This window comes from Barbatula barbatula (assembly GCF_947034865.1).
Source record: "Barbatula barbatula genome assembly, chromosome: 3".
In the NCBI taxonomy this organism is placed as follows: Eukaryota; Metazoa; Chordata; class Actinopteri; order Cypriniformes; family Nemacheilidae; genus Barbatula; species Barbatula barbatula.
In genome coordinates, this window is record NC_136764.1 from 10,359,272 (window position 1) to 10,380,694 (window position 21,423).

The 21,423-nt window shown below is 37.1% G+C and overlaps 2 protein-coding genes across 2 annotated transcripts; both read left to right on the forward strand.

Moving 5' to 3' along the window:
* The first annotated feature begins 3,721 nt into the window (after positions 1-3,721).
* hhla1 (HHLA1 neighbor of OC90) lies at positions 3,722-11,785 on the forward strand. The gene is made up of 10 exons (XM_079451459.1): positions 3,722-3,799; positions 3,879-3,962; positions 4,063-4,119; positions 4,253-4,333; positions 4,428-4,457; positions 5,063-5,143; positions 5,380-5,781; positions 9,969-10,164; positions 10,237-10,319; positions 11,535-11,785. Exons 2-10 carry the CDS (start codon positions 3,905-3,907, stop codon positions 11,576-11,578), a joined length of 1,032 nt encoding a protein of 343 aa, XP_079307585.1. The 5' UTR covers positions 3,722-3,799; positions 3,879-3,904; the 3' UTR covers positions 11,579-11,785.
* Positions 11,786-12,249: 464 nt separating this feature from the next.
* On the forward strand, positions 12,250-21,138 carry oc90 (otoconin 90; the record flags this gene model as incomplete). Its single annotated transcript, XM_079453661.1, has 14 exons — positions 12,250-12,289; positions 13,956-14,018; positions 14,212-14,407; positions 14,726-14,832; positions 15,597-15,719; positions 15,828-15,875; positions 16,047-16,085; positions 16,192-16,308; positions 16,399-16,494; positions 17,082-18,200; positions 18,295-18,393; positions 19,074-19,245; positions 19,828-19,934; positions 20,047-21,138. The coding sequence occupies 14 exons, from the start codon at positions 12,250-12,252 to the stop codon at positions 20,427-20,429; spliced, it is 2,709 nt and encodes a 902-aa protein (XP_079309787.1). The 3' UTR covers positions 20,430-21,138.
* Between the last annotated feature and the right edge of the window lie 285 nt (positions 21,139-21,423).

The window sequence follows — 21,423 nt, forward strand, 5'->3', positions numbered from 1 at the left end:
TTAGTAATAAAGACATGTTCAAAGAATCAAGATTTGTTCTGGTTTCATTATAAATCGATCAAATGAGTTTAAACACAAAATGGCTTTAAAAACATTTGAACGTGTGAGTTTCAAAGCTCGGAACTAGGAGTGCCAAACGATTAAATGTGTTTAATCGCATCCATGTTATGTCTGTGTACGTTGTTTATTAACGTAAATATTTTTGTAAACATATGCATGTATGTGTTAATAAATACAAAATGAAAATGCACAGTACACAGAGATATTAATATGTAAACTCAAACTTTTACTCTGGATGCGATTAATCGCAATGAATCGTTTAACAGCCCTACTCAGAACACAACGCATCAGATCATCCACTGGTCACCAAATAGCCTACACTGAGTTCAGTGGTGTCATGCTAACCAAGTACAGATGAAAATTTCAACCAGAACACAAGTAAAGGGGTTGTTGTGGGATTGGCCAATTGCCTAGTTCTTGGTTGCCATGACGACAGGGTTTTTCGGGCCTTGTGTTGTCCCAGAATCCATACCCTGCCAACAGAACAGAGTGCATTAGAGGCAAAGCTACATGAAGCATACACAACATGACATCTATATTAAGAGTCACGACAAGTATGCACAAGTGACTATTTTGTCACTTTGTCTGTACAGGTGATGCAAAATAGAAAATTTTCATTTGTGCGGTGACATGAAAATAGGCTATATCGAGCAGGGTTGACATTTCAATGGAAGTGTGGTGATGGTACGCTTGTACGTGTGTGAAAATGTTTCTCTGTGTGTGATAGAGCAGGCAGAAAGGAGAAAGACTAGTTACATTTGTGTGTATAAATTGTGTGTGTTACGGTTCACAAGAGGGTGAGAATCTATATCTGTGAGAGTTTCTTTGTGTGTGATTGTGTGAGAAAGACTTTATATCTGTGTATGTGTGTGTGTGAGCTTGACTCAGAGTAAGGCCTCTGTCTTGCCAGCTGATCTCAGGTGACACACTAGAGGGCTATTACAGTTTGTTACCCTCTCTAGGGACCATGGTGCTCTGCTAGTTCTGTGTGTGAGTGTGTGGGACAGCGGACAGTGAGCAGACGGCTGTCTGTGTCTTGGAGTATCCGTGGGTCTCTTCAGCAGGTGAGTGTGGTTTTTAATTGTCTGATTCACACTCGCTTTACGTATCAGCTTTTATATACGCCACCATAATTATCATTATAACATATTATTTTAATAATGACTTTTCTAAATAATAAAAATGTATATTCTGACATTAATATACATTGAAATAAGGGTCATTTTATTCTTTTAGTATTTTGCTTTTAGTATGTTCTGTAGCTTGGTTTTTTTCCATGTTTTTTGAAATTGTGATTTTGATGTAATGATATGATTCAATCTTTGCTTAATTTGTGGTGCATTTTTGTTCATTTTCCTTTTTCAAAACCCTAGTTCAGAGGTAAACATTTAAATGCATGCAAATAAACAAAAAGAAGGCATTATAACAGCGTTCAGACCAACTTCACACAACAAGAGTTTTTTCACTTTTGTCTTTTCACTCTTTTATGTTGAAATTTAAGCAGATATTATTATATAGACAAAATTAACTCTCATGTCATCAAGGTATTATAATAAGGCTTGTTTTTTGCTCTGTGTTTGTAATTCACGGCGCTATTTTGCTCCGAGAACTCCTCTCCCATGGGATACAGTGGATAATGCTTTTTTAGTGTTTATGGGTTCATTTTCTTAATTCTTTTATTTGATAATTATCTGACTCTTTGCTCTCGCTGATGTTTTTGAATGATTTAGATATTCATTCTTACCAAAGATTACTGTTAAAAGCATTTTTGTTGCTCAGTTCTCCAGAGGACTGAGCAAAGTGTTGCTATAAAGTGCTGTTGTGGCATTATTAATGAAGTATTTCATCATTAATGATATTTTTTAACCGGTACAAGACTGGTTTTACCTTCTGAATATCATGATGTGTGTACAGAGCTGGAGCAGGACAGAGTTTATTCTGACCGAGCCACTTTTGTGGAAATTAATTCGAAGTGTTAAAATCTCATAACACTTAGAAAACATGACTTGAGAAGTATGTGTCCACGCTTTCATGTTATTTTATTATTACATGTATTAATTAAATGCACAATATTTTAATTATAGTCAAATGCGAAGACTGAGATTGTATACTGAGCCTATTTTGTACTGCATGGTGTTGTTGCTTTCAGAAGACTGTGGTACTTGCAACGATTTTATAAACGTTTTTGTTTTGCAGAGATGGCTAAACTCAAACACTGGATCAGTATCAGATTTTGTGTTGTCATAGTCACTCTGATCTTTATTTATGTACAAGGTTAGTAACCAAAAATATCAGGTCCATGGTTATCAAACAATCTTCAATTCAAACTTCATATGTCTATAAACCATGAATACAGAAAAAAATTATCATCAATGAGAATAAATGAAAAACTGTTGTATTTATATATACATATATATATATATATATACATATACATGCTAGTCATATCAGTGAATGATATCTATTTTCCAGTTTCCAGACAAAACAAGCTGATACACACAGAAAAACGTGAGCTGCTGACTTCCACAGGTAACCAATCAAAATCTTTTGCATATAGGACAAACACCAATCAGAGTGCAACGATGTTCAGATGGTCACGTCAGAAGAACACACACAGGCTGAAACGTTTCTCTTATCTTTACCTAGAAATTCCAGCTGAACACATCGACCCTACTTCCATAGATCTTACTGCACTAGTCAACACGCTCATCAATGCTTCACAACCAGGTGATAATACGCTGTATATAAAGTACACACACAAAGTGCATACACTTATTTTTATGACTTTTTTTATCAAGATAATAAGAGTTCCTCTATAATTCTTTTTTAATGTCTAAATAATTATATATAGATTTAGATAAACTCTAACACCAGATCTAAATTATGATAAAAAAGCACCAGATTATGCATCATAAAATTTTCAAACCCTTGTTTGCTGGTGGATCCACAGCTTTAAAACAACTGTAGAATTTAAGAATTTACTTCATCCCAAATGTAAGCAACAGAGACAGCATAAGTGTTCATATTTTTCATTTACTGTACCTCATTTACCCCATCTTTTTTGTACAAAATGTAATAAATACAAAAATATAATGTGAGTAAAAAAAAGCACATTTCTCTTGAATAAATGTAAATATCTGATGTGACAAGTAATTACTCATTTTTAGTAAATATTACTTAACAGCCCCACTGACCCGAATGCCACACAGGGGTTAATAAAATATAATTTACTTTACATTGACAGTGCCAGACACTTTTTGAATGAATTGAATAAACCAGTGAAAAGTGTTTTAAGAGCATAAGGCCACAATTGCCATTGATAAAATTAAAGATACAAACACAGAAAACCACAAATATCTAAATGTGCGTGTGTTTTTCCAGGCTCACAGAATCTTTTCTCCTTACTGAGTGTGACATCACACAGTTCCCTCTCTCTCCACAAACTCACACTACTGGTCTACAACAGTAACTACCCTCATTCATTCAGCTAACTTTGCATATAGTACTGTAACTCATTAACTTAAATATAGTATGGATATTTATTTAGCATGTCTTTGTTTGTGTGTGTGTGTGTGTGTGTGTGTGTGTGTGTGTGTGTGTGTGTGTGTGTGTGTGTGTGTGTGTGTGTGTGTGTGTGTGTGTGTGGCATGCAAAGTTTCAAACTTTCAGGACATTGAGAGCAGTTTGTTTTCCTCGAAATACTGTTACTGTTTGACAAACAGGACCAATGACCTCACAGGTAAACAAAACCTCCTTCCAGTAAAAGACAAGAATATAACTTGATTTATACAAAAATTAAGCACTTGTGTGTGTTTCAGATTTCACAGCTGTTCTCTTCGATGTGATGGGAAATTCTACTAGTTACCTGCAGGAGTTGTTTAAATCTAACTCCATCCTCTCTGGTAAAGCAGCACCATACAAAACCCTACTACTATGAGCACTTATTACAACATATATACAGTAGGTATATCATAGTTATTGTGTATGTGTGTGTTATTTTAGTCAGTCAGAAGAACAGCTCTGACTGCATCTACATCTGTGTCATGGCTGGAGAGACAGGTGAGTTTATTAAAAAATAAAATGCATCATTTTTGTGTATGGCAACATATTGATTAATGTCTGCATTAAATGCACTGTAGAAATCTGATAAATGCATAGTCGATTTTAAGAAGTTTAGAAATTTGTGTTTTAGACACCGATCTCTCTCAGCTGTGGGACTTGGGCTCAGTCACACCTCTGTTTAACCAAACCATCACAGAAGATAGCTCCAGAGGTACACATACATCTTAGTTTTACATACTTCTTATATATCTTATATCATGGTAGAAAAAAAGCTGGTCTAATTTCATTATTCCTGGTACCTCTAGTTAATATCACATTTCCACTGGTGCCTTTTGGTAAGTAAATTTAGACGTCATATTACTGTGTGTGCCATTAATGTCTATGATCTTCTCAAATTGACCACTGGATGTGTTTATTGTTGTTTATTACACGGCTCGTTGGAATGCTTAATTCTGATTGGCCAGTCGCGAAATTAGCAGGGTCGTTATTCCCTGATAACAAATGCTCCAAATTACAGTAATAACACATGGAAACCCTGGTGCAGTTTTTTTAACTAATTAAATATGAACATGTATTTTAATAACATATATGACATTATATTTACACATAGTTAAACCAAATTGCATGTTCGTGACATTTTAACTTCGTTTCTTACGTTAAAAAACAAAATAAACAACTTTTCCTCTTGGAAGGTCTGCATTCGGTTTGCTAATAACATATCTCAAATTCACATTTCATGTCCAGTTTTTTTCTCGTGAGGCAAGTAGCCGTGTTATAAGCAGGATAGTGTACAAGCAGCCAGCAGAAATAAGCCTCTGCAAAGCAGTGGGTCTTGTATCACACTGAAGGGGCTTATTTAGCGATAACAGCAGGCTGCTTGTGCATTATCCCTTACTTAATGTATACTACTGACTAACCGACCCTTACACTCCAACACTAGTGTGGCATGACCTTCCAAACAACAGTGAACTGGTACTATGGCATAAACCCACTACAGATTCTCATTCAACCCCCAGTAAGGGTATGTGTATAATTTAGGTGTGCTGAAGCAGACAGTGTTGCTAATAATAGTTGAATATGTATACAATTTATAGCATCTTTGTAACTATGTAGTTTAAATTGTACTGTATCTTACAAGATAAAAAAGGACTTTATTTTACAGTATATTTTATTATGTAATGCGAAGACATTAATACATTTCTAAGTGTGCTTATAGTGACAAATACTCAAAAAAAATATTTTCTACACTTTCCACAGTTACAACCAGCAATACAGAATCAAAGACAACCGTGCCACAGACTAGGGTTACTATGACATCATCACCTTCTACTGCACCCAGTGTAGCTCCATCAACCACGGCAACTGCTGCTATTGTGCCAACCACTCCAAATGTTTCTATGCCAACATCTGCTTTGATGACAACCATACTTCCTAGTGATCTCACAACAAACCTGGCAACCGCTGTCGTGACCCAGACCAAAGCGGACACCAAAGCAACACACCCAAAAACAACTCTTGTGCAAATCCTACACCCTGTTGTTACCACAGTAACAACACCCCCCATCGTTCCCATGACGACCGCATCACATACCGTTCCGCTGCCAAGTCAAAGGACAACACCGACAAGCAACCCGCAAGTGTCTTACACAGAAAAGCCAGGCAAGGCACAAAACACATGATGGAATCTAGATGTTTGACCTATTGTTCAGACAAAGCAGTAATGGAGGCACGCCTGAAACCTGGCAGGTTAATTTAATTGTTGCCATGACAATGATTCGATTTGAATGGAGTCACTGATGGCAGCCAAAGTAACCGGCCTTTATTTTCCCTAGAGATTGTTTTGATTGGCTGGGTCAGGTAGGGTTATAAGCACATAAAAAATCCATATACACACTTAATCCTGCCTCGCTGAGTCAACAAACAGGGCCTTATTGTATTTGAGCATGCTATGAATCTTACACATCATCAAGCAGCTTACCTGCTGTTTGGGTAAGTTCGTGTCAACAGCTCTCATGTCATTCAGGTAACCTAACTAAGAAATAAATAGAGAAAGAATGATAGGAGAGTCCTCAACGACCCCTTTAGTGGATGTATTTGTTAATACGTGAAAATAAAGACCACCAGAGGGAACCAAAAGCTAATGAAATGTGGGGCTCTGTGTTAAACTATCGTGTGCCGTTTGTGTCCAAAATTTCCAAAACCATAACCGCCATAGTAAAATGTGTATTTGAAAACAAGTGTTTGTCGGCCTAAAACCAGCCAAAAAGTCAGTGTGACAAGGGTAGCTAAGACCACCAAACTTTGCTGGTTTAAGACACTTTTTCAACAGGGTGAAACTCTTTCGGAAAACATGTTTACCTTAATTTGATGTGCTGAACATCATTTCGAATCCTTGATGACAAATAACAGGTTGTTTGAGACGAGTTCAACTTCTAGTCAAACTCCATGCGCTATCTATACAAATTAACCAAACAATTCGGCAAATGAGTCACTTGCCCGTACCAAACAATTCGGCATACGAGTCACAAGGGGGTGTTCACACCTGTCTTGTTTAGTTCGATTGAATCGAACCAAAGTTTGTTTCCCTCTTTGCTGGGGATCTTTTGGGCAGGTGTGAATACAGCAATCGCACTCGGGTGCGGACCAAACAACCGTACCGAGACCCAGCTGTGCGGTTCGTTTAAAGTGTGAACATGGCCCGACGTCGATCCGACCCCAAATGCCAGAACTACACCTTTTTGAAGTTAACAGGCTCCCATACTCAGAGTTGCATTATGGGAAAGTGTTGCGTTTGCTACCCATTGCAAAATATTGCTCTCCTCCTGAGGCTTTTGTCAACTGCTCACGTCATCAGGTTCAGTTAAAAAACAATATAAAATCAAATTTTATTTCTCTTAAGACAAAGCCTAATCATTGTAGTTTCATTCTTTTAATTTAATTAAAATGAAATGCAACGGTTGCTTTTCTGAAATAAAACCTTAAAAAATAAACCTCAATGATGTAGAGCCCGACAGATGCGACAAACGGGAGAACACAGTTTTCTAATGGCTGCACAGTTCACTGGTTTGACCCAGGGTTGGGCATTTTACAGTATTTGAGCTCATAAAAACGAATATTATTTTATTTAAATTATATTAATAAAAATGAATTTTTTGACGTTTTTATTTAGTCACAATTTCATATCAAGCTCATACTTATAATTAAATATTCCTAACACACTTATATTATATCCGTTATATGTGTTTTTTAAGTTGAAAAGATAAGCGACATTGAAAAAAAGAAAAATTGAACAACACATAAAAACAGCATTTACACCCAAGTAGGGTTAACGCATACAAACAGAACATATACAAAAACGCACTAAACAATGTATATACACTCACCTAAAGGAGTATTAGGAACACCATACTAATACTGTGTTTGACCCCCTTTCGCCTTCAGAACTGCCTTAATTCGACGTGGCATTGATTCAACAAGGTGCTGAAAGCATTCTTTAGAAATATTGGCCCATATTGATAGGATAGCATCTTGCAGTTGATGGAGATTTGTGGGATGCACATCGAGGGCACAAGGCTCCCGTTCCACTACATCACAAAGATGCTCTATTGGGTTGAGATCTGGTGACGGTGGGGGCCATTTTAGTACAGTGAACTCATTGTCATGTTCAAGAAACCTATTTGAAATTATTCAAGATTTGTGACATGGTGCATTATCCTGCTGGAAGTAGCCATCAGAGGATGGGTACATGGTGGTCATAAAGGGATGGACATGGTCAGAAACCATGCTCAGGTATGCCGTGGCATTTAAACGATGCCCAATTGGCAATAAGGGGCCTAAAGTGTGCCAAGACAACATCCCCCACACCATTACACCACCACCACCACCAGCCTGCACAGTGGTATCAAGGCATGATGGATCCATGTTCTCATTCTGTTTACGTCAAATTCTGACTCTACCATCTGAATGTCTCAACAGAAATCGAGACTCATCAGACCAGGCAACATTTTTCCAGTCTTCAACTGTCCAATTTTGGTGAGCTTGTGCAAATTACAGCCTCTTTTTCCTATTTGTAGTGGATGAGTGGTACCCGGTGAGGTCTTCTGCTGTTGTAGCCCATCCGCCTCAAAGTTGTGCTTGTTGTGCATTACCATATGCTTTGCTGCTTACCTCGGTTGTAATGAGTGGATATTTCAGTCAAAGTTGCTCTTCTATCAGCTTGAATCAGTCGGCCCATTCTCCTCTGACCTCTAGCATCACATTCACAGCCCACAGGACTGCCGCATACTGGATGTTCTTCCATTTTCACACCATTCTTTGTAAACCCTAGAAATGGTTGTGCATGAAAATCCCAGTAACTGAGCAGATTGTGAAATACTCAGACCGGCCCGTCTGGCACCAACAACCATGCAACTCTCAAAATTGCTTAAATCAACTTTCTTTCCCCTTCTGACATTCAGTTTGGACTTCAGGAGATTGTCTTGACCAGGACCACACCCCTAAATGCATTGAAGCAACTGCCATATGATTGGTTGATTAGATATTTGCATTAATGATAAATTTAACAGGTGTTCCTAATAATCCTTGAGGTGAGTGTATACAGTCTTGTTGATTTTGTTTTACATGTTCTTGATAAGAAAAACAAACATACAGAGTATTTACTCTGGTGAAAGTCTGTTCCTTAGTTGGTAACAATAATGCAGACAGTGGAGGAAAAGCGCTGCTGTCTTTCGGTAACAATAACCGGATCTCGTTTATATTCATTTATAATGTAACAGGCTTCATTCCTCCATGCTGACTGTGTGAGTAAACTTCAATCAGAAATGTCATTACAGGCACTAACTTTTAGCGTTTTATTATGTACTTTTAATGAACGAACATGAATTTACAAAGAACAACTGCACTTAATGATAATAAATACAATAATGTTATCATTTAATATTACGTTGGTGTTGTCAGGAACGTGGTAGGAGAATCCAAGTGCAAAATCAAAACAACGCCATGTCTTTCTCACACAAAACCTAAGGCTATGCCATGACTCCGCTGCAAGACCAAGAATAAGCATGACATGATAGCGGAATCATGACAGGTATTTGTTTGATAGCTAATTTATTAAGTAATGTTAATGAATTCTTTGGCTCACCAGTTTAGCTTGTGCGTAAACTTTAAATATTTAAATTAGCTTGTGATCTGACCAAACAAAGATTAGGAAAAGATTCAAAGATACAGTTTTCTTATCTTATGAACCATATCTATTTGAATAGCATTTTTAATTTTCGAATAATTATAGCAGATCATTCGACTAGTAGTGCACACCGCTAGTTTGACCTGGAACTCCAAATCTTTGCCCTTCTTGCTTCCCCCCTGAGAATTTCTGTCCAATGAATGGATGACCTTGGCACACGGGTGACTTTGTTTTACAAATTTTGGTTCACTTGCAAAAAGGGCAGTGTGAAAGCAAAATACACCAAACAGAATAAATCAACATTGTGTTTGGTCCGGACCAAAGCAATTGAACTAGCGGACCCCCTAAATCGCGAGCCGACTCAGTTAAATGTAACATTGTAGCGTGTTACAATTTTAACTGAAACCACTTTACTTCATAAAAATAGCTACTGAGAAGTGTAGGTAATCTAACCATTTGCATCCCAAAAACATGGTATGACCAAGAGAATTGATATAATTTCAAGATAAATCGTCGATTCCAGACTAATTGTAGTAATATTTGAATATGATTTTTAAGTTTCGTTGCATTAATTTTCCTTAGAAAATGATGTCATTTTAATTTCTTAATTGAAGATGTTACTGTTTTATTCTTTTTTGCCTGATGCCATTATTGCCTTTGACAGGATGCCCATGGAGAAAAGAGTCCATTGATAAAGAAGGTCAGAAAGAGGTCCTGACAGAGACCCACGAGGAGAAGCTGAGCTGGGGCAGAGTAACCATCAGCTCAGTGAAGCTTCAGCCTTGTGTGTTTGAGCTGTGCAAGTTTTACTCTCAGTGTGTGTGCAGCGGATACAGCCATAGAGCCACGTCATCTCAGAGGTAGGCTACAGTAATGTGCCTGAGATCTACTATGAGTAGTCCATAATGAACATGCTTTCATATAATTTATAGGTACTGTGTGGACAGCCATCGCTGGTATGAGAAACACACAGCAGAAGTCTGCAGTCGTGTGAGGAGAGTCACTTTTTCTAAAAGTACGTTACACACGCTCACATCCACAACTGGCACATAAACACGGCACACTGCAACAAAAATACAACATTAAATACGTGCGCAGCAATAAAACAACACACAGCATCTCCAAATCCTGCACCAAGTTTCAAGTTAATGTTATCGCTTTAGAGAGTTGTCATCATTATCAATAGCGTTATGTTTAGAGTTTTGATTATTTAAAGCAGTCTTTGACTAAATGTGTGTGCATTTGAGAGAGATAGGGCAAAGAAACATTGACAATATACCTTGATGAGTACATGACTAAGATTCATTTTATCATTCTCTTTCACACATAGGCAACCTCATTAAAAAGTGTGTCTGTGTGTGTTGCTATTTCATTAAAGTGAATGTAAATTTGCCTGCGTGTGTGTGAAACACACTCTTCCTACAGGACGAATGATGTTTAAGGTCTGCCATAATGATGGGGAAGTGCACATGTACATGTAACACGACATACGTTTCGATAGAATGAGATAAATATATAAATAGGCAGAGTACAGACTAAAATAAGACGTGTGAGGAACGAAGCAAGCTTGATACGTTTCTACCTGTTTAGTCTGAGTTCAGTTTATGGACTATTCTGAAAAGTTTAACCCAGAATGAAACCGGGCCTGAATTTAGGTTAATTGGTTGATTTTTAGGTCCAAGTCCAAGAAAGTTATTACATTTTGATTAAGCGTTTTTCTCTGCTGATGATTTGTGCACAATAGTCGAATAGAAGAATATAATAGAAGAACTTTATTGTCATTGCAGAAACACATCAAAATTGTCAGCCTCTATCTGTGTGTTAAAAACAAGTGAATTCTCATACATAACAGGGAAATAAGGATAATATATATTATTTAAATTTATATATTGTATCCTTGTTAAAAAACCCAGTATATTCTGGTTAGGTAGATTTTTGAAGCATGGTAGCTGGTTTGTGCTGGTTTAAGCTAGGACCATCTTAAACCAACACATGACCAGCTAAGGACCAGCATATGATCAGCTTAAACCAGCAGATGACCGTCTTAAACCAACAGAAACCAGCTACTATGCTTCAAAACCTACCTAACCAACATATACTGGGTTTTTCGAAAGATATTTTATGGAAAACAACAGCATAAAAGTATAAAATTTACCACATCAATATTGATTTCATGGTCATTTTTTAAACCTTATCTAATAAAGTCTCTCTCTTTCTCAAACACACACAGATCTGAAGCAGAAGTGTCTGACAAGAATGTGTGTGAAGATGTGAGAAGAGAACGGGCAACAGACATCTGAACCATCCAAACTTAATGTGTGCGTGAGTGTTTATGTGTTTGTGTGGTGTGTGTGTGAATGTGTGAGATCAAATGCATAAAATGCATAAAAAAATATATTATGTGTAAGCGCTGGAAGAATCTGTAGCTTCCAGACTGTCCTTGCTTTTTATTGCATATCAATAAAACCAAACATAAATGCCCTTGTCTGATTTTTTTATGTCTTCACCCACTCAATTCAAAACACAAAGAATCCTTTACAACCCCCACTTCCTGTTTGATCTTCACCTGAGTTCCTGTCCACACAAACACACACAACGGCCAGTTGTTTGTGAAGGCAAATTACCAGATCGGTTCAGGACCTCTGCCCTGGATAAAAGGTAGTTATAGAAGACTATGTACTTCCTGAAGTTCAGTTACTATGACAACTGCTCTGTCTTTTGCCCTTTGACCTTTCACAGAGTCTTAATGGGCCTTTGTTCATTTTGGGATTCTGTTCTGTTCTCTGACACACACCTGCATTATAAGTCTCCCACATGCAGAGCTCAGGTTCTGAAGTGAAGAGTTTGGATGTGCATGTCTGATCTTTAAAACCTTCAGTACACCTTCCGCTGGATTGAATCCCCCAATCTGATGGTGTGATCGGTTCATATGTAGAGGAATAAAGATGAAAGTACTGATTATTCTTCTGTTTACCCTACAGAAAGGTAAGACAAATATTTTGTTAGGAGCACTGGTTTGGGTGAGAATGTCTCTTTTCTGTGAACTTGTTGTTTGCCTAACAAAGACCTTTTGGGTCAAAATGTTGTCTATTGTAATAAAGTAATGGTGGGAGCATTTTTGTTCTCTTCCAGTGAACTGTTTGATTGGGCATCTGCCTACATTCTTTTCTGGATATTTTTCTGCATTCGAGAGTGGGCTCATAAATCTTGAAGATGACATTTAAAACAGAAGGCGTATCAGCTCTTAACACCTTTAAAAGTACATGTACTACATGTTTAAAAGGTTTCTTGTGATCGGGGCAACATTCATAGAAATATATATATACCACAAATAACCTTTATACGTTTAATTTGAAAATCATCTGATTTATGAAAACAAAAATGTTTTGCAAGTAACTCTCAAAATTAATTAACCAATAGCCATCCCCTTGTACTTACTATGAAAGCAAAATAAAAAACTTCATTGCATAAAATACAAAAATGTTAATATTTTATTTATATGAATCATTTATTTGCTAACTGAGATTTTGGCTGTGCAGCTGCAACAGTGTGTGACAGTGGAAAGGAATTCATTTAAAGTTGTTGTGAATGAAATACATTTCCTTTATATAAAGTTTTGTACCAGATGAAAATTTTAAAATGAGCTTTTTGCTTAATTGCCATTAATATAATTCCCAAGATGTTTAATATTTGCAAATACTGCAACTTTAGTTTCAAGAAAAATGCCATTATTTCTAAAATGTAATACCATTGTTATTCTAATAATATTATATATTTCATTATATATAACATATAATACTAAATATAATTGTTTAGTAACAAAACCTTACGTACATTTGAAGAGTATACCTGTATTTCCAAAATGAGACAGCTCCGTTTAAAAGAAAATCAATAATCATGATTTTCATTGTCCATTCCCATTAATATCAATCAAACTGCAATTGGTTTGTTTTTATTTAGGCCATAATAACTCAAAAAATACAGATTCAAACTAACACAATAAAACAATTCAAACATAACATAATAAAAATGGATACATCTCATTTTGAAAAGAAACTCTTCAAATGTACTTTAAGATTTTGTTACTAAACAATTTGCATAGTATTTTTAAATGGAAACAAACTCTTATTTTTAGATTTACATTATTACAAAAACTGTAAACATTGGCATATTTCTTTATGGCTTTCTTTCTTCTGCAGAATTTAAAAGAAGACATTTAAAGAATGTTGGTAACCGAACATCAGTGGTATCCGTTGACGTGCATTGGTTTTGTGTCCATACAATAGAAGTCAATGGGTACAGCTATTGTTCAGTTACCAAAATTCTTCAAATACTCTAACTTTAGTTAACAGCTAAATTACCATCGTTTCTACAGTATAATACTAGTATAATTGTTACTGTCATAATACTCTGCAAGTTGTTACAAAATGGTAACTATAGAGTTAAACTATAACTATGGAGTTTTGGGAAATAACTAAGTACAAAATGTTTTCAATGTAAAAATCATAGAGAAGGAATCATGATATGGTGCCAAATCTAATTCAAAATGCATCTCCATTTTTAATTTTGCTTTGAGGTTTTATGTGGTGGTGTTATAATATTTCTATCACACGAATTTACGACAAATAACGTTTGTAATTTATTTGTGCAGTTCAAAGCACTCCTGTTTTCTGCCCAGAAACTAGTGACCTTGGTTCTGATCAGCTTCTGATTGGTGAGTGTCATATAAATCATGTGTGTCATAAATTTGCTTTTGTTAGTATTGAACCTACTGAACATGAAATACAGTACCTTTGTAATACCTTTTCATAAACAGTCAAATAACTGTTTAATCATACAACACAAATGTACATACAGGTGCATACTGTAAATCATGTAGACAATGCGCATATTTGTGTGAAAAACAGGTTGTCTGGGTGTGAAGTTCTCCTGGCTGTATGCCGTATTTGATGACCTGCTGTCAGTGCTGGAGTTTGCTGTTAATCTGAATTGTGAGACTGGACTTTGTCCCGCAGAAATCCAAAACCACGGGCATTACTGCAGTAATGCAAACACATGGGACACAGGACGCACACACATACAGCCAGCCGACACACTCGACAGGTGAGAGAACCTACCGAGCGGAGGAGGAGGACAGGAGATGAAATTAGACTCAGAGGGGGTGGAAAGAATTTTAATAGATGCATTAACTTCACAGTGGAGTCCACAGGCACACTCAGTGTGTGTTCTGACCCCGCTTACTCTGCGTTATCTGGCTCTGTGTGCAATTGGGGAAACGGAGATTAACAAATGAAAACAAGCAGTTAATATATGAATACATGAATATAAATGCACACACCAACATCTCACACATTCTGTGCGAGAACAATTTATAGATAGTGAGATGGGGACATTAATCTGTCTGTGTGTGTGCGTCTCTAGTTGTTGTCTTACCCACTGGAGATGTTATCAGGATCTAAAGGAGAGAAACTGCAGTCGAAGGATCCCAACACACACCAACTACACCTGCGGCTACAACTCCAGCTGTGGTACACAGACTTTCTGGCAGATGTTTAAACAATTTCTTGGCATACTGTTACCTTTTAAATGTTATTTCAGACATGGAGCTTTGTACAGACATTATAGTGCCATAATAAGGGGTCCGATTAAACGTTTTATAAAATATAATTTTTTCCTGAAGGCTCGCTACATGACCATCTTTGCTGTCTATTTATTTTTAGCTGTTGTGCCTTAAAGGTCTAGCGTATGAAATTTAGGGGCATCTAGCGGTGAGGTTGCGAATTGCCAACGGCTCACTCCACCCCTCCCTTTCGAAGCACTACGGTGGCTGACAAAGCACTAAGATGTCTTCACGTTTTCGCTTCTTCGTCGAAGGAGATCACGTATTTACAGAACACACTTTAGAGCAGTTTGTCTTTTTAGGGCTACTGTAGAAACAACATGTTGAATTCCATGCAAAGGGGACCCGCGGTGTATGTAGATAGAAATAGCTAATTTTAATAAAAACATAACGCTCATTATGTAAGGTCTGTAGACATAGTTATGCATATTATATTGCATTAATCCTCCAAAAAATGACACATTGGACCTTTAAAGAGAAGCCTCTATTGTGTGGAAAGCTATATTGCATTGTTTGCTGATTTTATTCAGGCTTAAAGATAAACTTTACAATTTATTCCATAATAAAATGATGAATAATACTCATATCACTAAGTGAACATAAAAATCACATTTGAATGTTTTATTAGTGTGCGATTGTAGGATCTGAAAGATTATGTGACCGATGTTACAGACATGCTGGATTTCTGCGATGAAGGATTCTGCCATTGTGATCAGTCAGTTATAAACTGCATCAGCTCTAACTATCCTATCACAAAACAGGATGGAAATAACCAACCAGTCACATTACAGACAGGTAACACAGCATTAAATCATTGTGTGTGTGTGTGTGTGTGTGTGTGTGTGTGTGTGTGTGTGTGAATTCTTCTATCTGTTTTAATGTTCTCCTAACTCTCTGCGACAGATCTTCTTGATAATGACACGTACACCAGCGAGATTGCAAATGTAACAGGTGAGACTATAAACCTATCAATCACATCCACAGACATTTTCGGACTGTCACCAAGGTACCCCTTCCCTCACTTGCATGCTTATAACTGTTTTATATGATGTTTCTCTTCGCCCAAAATGATAGAGAATCTCAGTACTTGCTTATCAATTGTCAATGTGTTATGTGTATCAGACAGGGTGGAGCTTTATCCATCAGACCTCGACATATATGGTAATGTAACAGAAAAGGCACAGTATACATATATATACAAAATTGTTATATTCTATATATTATATATAATAACATGTTTCTTATCTTTCTTTTTGGTTTCTTTTAGGAGTCAATGACACACTAAATGAGACTATGAGCAACTCCACCACTGAGCTGATGTTGGTCAACAGCTCTCAAACCAGCAATATCCACAGCACAGAGAACCCTGGGATGTATCAGACTGGTGAAAACATTTTCTCTATCTTTCTTTTGTATAGGCCAGAGGATCATTTTCCTTCTTACTAGCTTAAAACTTCATTCATCTTCACCTCAGGTCCAGAGGAGAATGAATCAAAAAAGGAGCTAGACAGAAACTCAGAAAGAGGAAGTGATGAGGACAAGGTGGAATATGAAGATGAGGACTTGAATGGTGAGAGCGGTGGTGTTTGATTTCACAACAAACATTTTTCATGCTTTTCGTTTAAAATATAGACAGCGGCGGAAGAAAATTAAAGAACCATTCCAAAATTCTTTCAGCATTTTTAGATGTATTGTGTCCATTTCAGTCCAGTGTCTGTTCAATTTTAACATAATCAAACTTCAGTAGTAGACTGACCGCATAAGTAGACATAAAATTCACATATATATATATATTTTTTTACATTTCCTAAATACATATTACGGTTTTATTGCTTAAAAGTGAATATGAACCTGTTTTCTTTGCAGTAATGAGAAAACACAGAGCATCATTTCTGTTACTTTGACCTTTTAATTCTAGTTTTCATTTTCTGCAAATTCAAATAGAAAAAAATGAAAATTTGGGGGAAATATTGTTTGTAGCTTACAGAATTAAACAAAAAATATAATTAACTTGACACATACAGTATGCCTAATAGTAAATAAAAAAAAGAAAATAATTTTGAAATGGGCTCTTCATTTTTTCCGGAACTATATATTAAATCATTTTTATATTATATTTTTATATTTTATTGGATAACGGCTCTGTTTGTGTTTTAGTGACTGCTGTGCTGACAACAGACACGGTCACATTTTCACCACATGCAAACACACTTTTAAACCCTACACAACACTTATCAAACACAAACAGTATTCATTCTACATCACACACAATATCACCAACCCCTCAAACACACCCTTCCTCACACCCTGATCACCGCTCAAGTGAAGAAGAGGAGGAAAGCGATGAAGAAGCTGAAGACAACGATTTAAAACTCCCTGCGTACACACCAGTACACACAACACACACTGTAAAACCTCTTACACACATATCTGCACATATTACAGGTAGACACACAACAACTCTTCTCAGAGAAAGCACTGAGGAAAAGGATGATGAGTCAGTAGAGGACACGGAAGGAGAACAAGAAACAGAACAGAAAACACAAACCAGCCAAAGCCCTTATACCCTTCGGATGACCACACCCACTCAAACCATAACCAATCAATACTCGAATCACAGAATAACCACATCCAAAGCAACCAATGAGAATTCAGCAGAGCAAGACGGTGAGGAGGAAGAGATGTCATTTGAAAAAACAGAGAAAGATAGTGAAGAAGACATGGACAGCACAACAAAACCAACATCTTCAGCATCACACTTCACACCAGCCAACTCAAACTCACAAGGATCAACATCTAAAGAAAACCAAGAAAGTGATGAAGATCAACAGAGTGATGAAGACCGTGATAAAACCATTGTTGTGGGGCAGAATAACATTTTCACTTTAAATAACCGAACCACTGCTAGCTCTTCAATGCAAACCATCATGACACCAGGTTTCACAGCCAAAGTTGCAAAGCCAAGTGTTTCCACTTTGATCAATCCAGGTCCATTCCCTAAGCCTTCCTTACAGAACGTATCCCCAAAACCAACTGGACACACAACTTTAAAACCAACAATGAACCACAAAACAACATCAACAGCGATCCACAAGCCCATCAGCATTTGGACGCCGACAACCACAGCGACTCGTGGTCCTGAAAATATTCCTCAACATCAGAAACCTACCGCTCTGGTGACTCCCACAGCTCAGGAAGAGTCAGCTGAGGAAGAGGAGCAGGAGAAAGAGGAAGAGAAAGAGCCGTCTGACAGCTCACAGGAATCAGAGAAGAGAGGTAAGAGAATCTTTACAGCAATCCCCAAATTCAACGAACACTGCTACACGTCTTGATTTATAAAAATTGAGTATGACATGGGTCTGTTTCACAGGTTCTGCCCGGGTTCAGAGGCGGGCGCTGCCGTTCTCTGCCTGGTCTCTGCTGGAGGCTGCAGGACTTTCAGATCTACAAGAGCAGAAAGAAAGTGAAGGTAAGATAATACACAAAGAGAATTCACATTTGTAAAAAAAAACAGACATTTGCTGAAAGGTTTTCATTAGGTTATCCCTTACAAAATAAGTTTATTCAAGTGTGCTATACTTCTTTTAAACAATGTAAAATACAAAATCAATGCAAAGACGAGAAGTCAATGCAAAAACTCGAGTGAAGAGATCCTTGACACCTACTGTTTGACAGGTACGGACGCAAGAAACTCGCTCATTGCGTGATGTTTTTCAGGTCCCTCACCCACTTGTTGTTATAAAGACCGTGGAACGCAAATGTTTGCGTTTGTTGTGAACCCAGAATAAGAAAACTTGATTTGTAGTTATGTTCACTTGGTTGAATAGCCTCTTCAATATGTTTTCACAGTTTTACATACTGGCTTATAACTGTGCATGCTCAAGTAACAATATAATACGGCAGTCGACCGTGAGGGAAAAACACATTAAAACACAACATAAAGTCCAGGTCTAGTCCTCTCTTACCCTTCCCTGTTGTCGCTCCTCTCTTATGCATCCGGAGCTCCTCCCGGCTCCCTCACAGCTCTCGTCCTGCCAATGAGATTAGTAATATGTTAAGCGCATTGGGAGATATTTATTAAAAACCATTAAATTACTGGAAGATCCATACTGTAATGGTAGTAACTAATGTGTGTGTGTGTGTGTGTAGAATGTGGCATGTCTTTTTTCCAGTATGATACAGTTGGACAGGTGCTAAAGGATATGTCTGCTTTGGGAGAAATGCTCAACTGTCTGACAGGACGATGTCCTCACGAATATCAACACTACGGCTGTTACTGCGGACAGCAGGGGAGAGGAAAACCAGTAGACCAGCTGGACCGGTCAGAATACACACATCTTCACCAATAAAGCCATGAGTTAAAGGGATAGTTCTGTCATCATTCACAAATAAACAAAATACTGATACCTTTGTTCACCTATGCCTCCTTTAATGAAATTCGTATAGATTTTGACAATAAGAGTATTAATAACTGATGATGAATTTAGTTTTTGTGAACCATCCCTGACTATGATCCTTGGTAATGTCATAAAATTTCTGCACTGCTACTAAGCAATGTAACAGGGTATACTAGTTCTTCAGGACACAAGATAACTTCTCAGAAACATGGTTGATGATTTTGTGTCACAGTGACAGACTGCTGTGGGCTTTCACAGCATGTTGATGTACAGTCATAACAGCATGATGTGTGAGAGCGACAGAGCAAGAAAAAGTGTATATTATTACCTGCCGCGATGTCTTCTGAGAAAATCTTCAAGTTTGTTGGAATGTTGTTATCATTTTGTCAAACGTTCTCTCTGAACGCCTCTCATACAATCAGATTTGAGCACTGAAATATGCACACATGATTCTGAACACAGAACACAAACTTGCATGGTTGACTGTTTTTGACGCTTTGTCTCAGGTGCTGTTTTCTGCATCAGTGTTGTTTGGAACAGCTGAGTGTTCTGGGCTGCAGGAGAAACGGAAAACTCAACGCTCAGATCAGCTGTCAAAAAGGAAAGCCACGATGTAAGACACATCCTATTTACGCACATACCCAAAACATTTACTTGCAAACATACAGCATTCATAAACTAATGTAACTGATGTAAGCTGTTTTGATGTGAACCACACAAAACAGGTGTGGGTACAAGCGTGTGCAACCGTCTGCAGTGTGTCTGTGACCGTTCCACCGCTGAGTGCATGGCTGCCTCCTTCTTCAATCAATCAGTTACCTCATCATGTTCTGGGCCCCGCCCACCATGTCACCGCAATCCACATTCTTCAATTCAATCGGCCAATCAGGATTCTAGTGAGGAGAGCAACGAGATGACCCCACAACGTCCACAACCGAACACACAAAACCAGTCAAACATACAAGTCCGGCCACAAACATCAACAAGTGGAAAGAACCCCATGCACAGTAAACCAGAAGGAGGCAACGAACAGGAGGAGGAGGAGGAAGAGGAGGAGCCAGGAAAAGAAGAGGAAGGAAAAGAAGAGGAGGAAGAATTGGAACTGTAGAATGAGCTAGTTTTTTATTTTTTATTGTCAGGGAGCTCTAAATGATAGAGATTGATCCATAAAATTGCATGGATCTGATAGAAGTTAAAAAGAAATAAAAAGCACACCTGTAACAGGTAATTTGCACTCCGGTATTAGCAAATCATTCTGACAGAAATAAGAAATGCTATCCATCTCCATTAAAGCTCTCTTCTAGGACCACTGAACAAAATATTGTATTTGTATTTGTAATCATTGTATTTTTTATATATTTCTGAATATCCTGTTTAATCCACTTAAAGTGATAGTTCACCCAAATATTTAAATTCAAAACCTTTATGCGGAACACATAAGAAGATATTTTGAAGAAAGTTGGTAACCGAACAACACTGAACCACATTGAATTGGTTTTGTTCCATTCAATATAAGTGAATACCCCATTCAGTTAACAACATTTTCAAAAAACTTTTGTTTTCTGTGGAAGAACGAAAGTCATACAGGTTTGAAATATCAAAAAAATTATGATGACCTTTTTATTTTTGGCTGAACTATCCCTTTAATAAAGTGAAGCATTACAGATTAATAGAAGTTAGGAAAAGTTGTAGCGTTTTCCTGAAACTTTCTTAATTTTTTTCAGGGAGTTTTATAAACACTGTCCTGAAATGTTTGGGTCATATTTAAAGAAACAAAGCCCATTTTTATGACCAATTAAATGTTTTGCATTTTCACAACAATTCTCATTTACTTGGATTTTTTAAAAACATAGTGGTAACATTTCACAATAAGGTGCTATTTGTTAACAATTAGTTAATTCATCAGCTAACATGAATTAACAATGAACAATATGTTGTTAACTAACTGATGTTAACTAATAGCACCTTATTGTAAAGTGTTACCAAAATAGCTTACTGACAGGATTGTTTTCATTATTATAAACCAGTTCGAAAGCAAAGCTGATTCAAAAGTGGTCCAGAAGAACTTCTTGTTTCAGTTCTTTTAACGCTACACAAAACCT

Excerpts from the sequence above, each read along its gene's own strand:
- hhla1 (XM_079451459.1), top strand. The coding sequence starts at position 3,905 with ATGGGAAATTCTACTAGTTACCTGCAGGAGTTGTTTAAATCTAACTCC. Across the intron at positions 4,120-4,252 it reads TGTCATGGCTGGAGAGACAG|ACACCGATCTCTCTCAGCTG; the intron begins GTGAGTTTATTA and ends TTTGTGTTTTAG. Across the intron at positions 10,165-10,236 it reads AGAGCCACGTCATCTCAGAG|GTACTGTGTGGACAGCCATC; the intron begins GTAGGCTACAGT and ends TATAATTTATAG.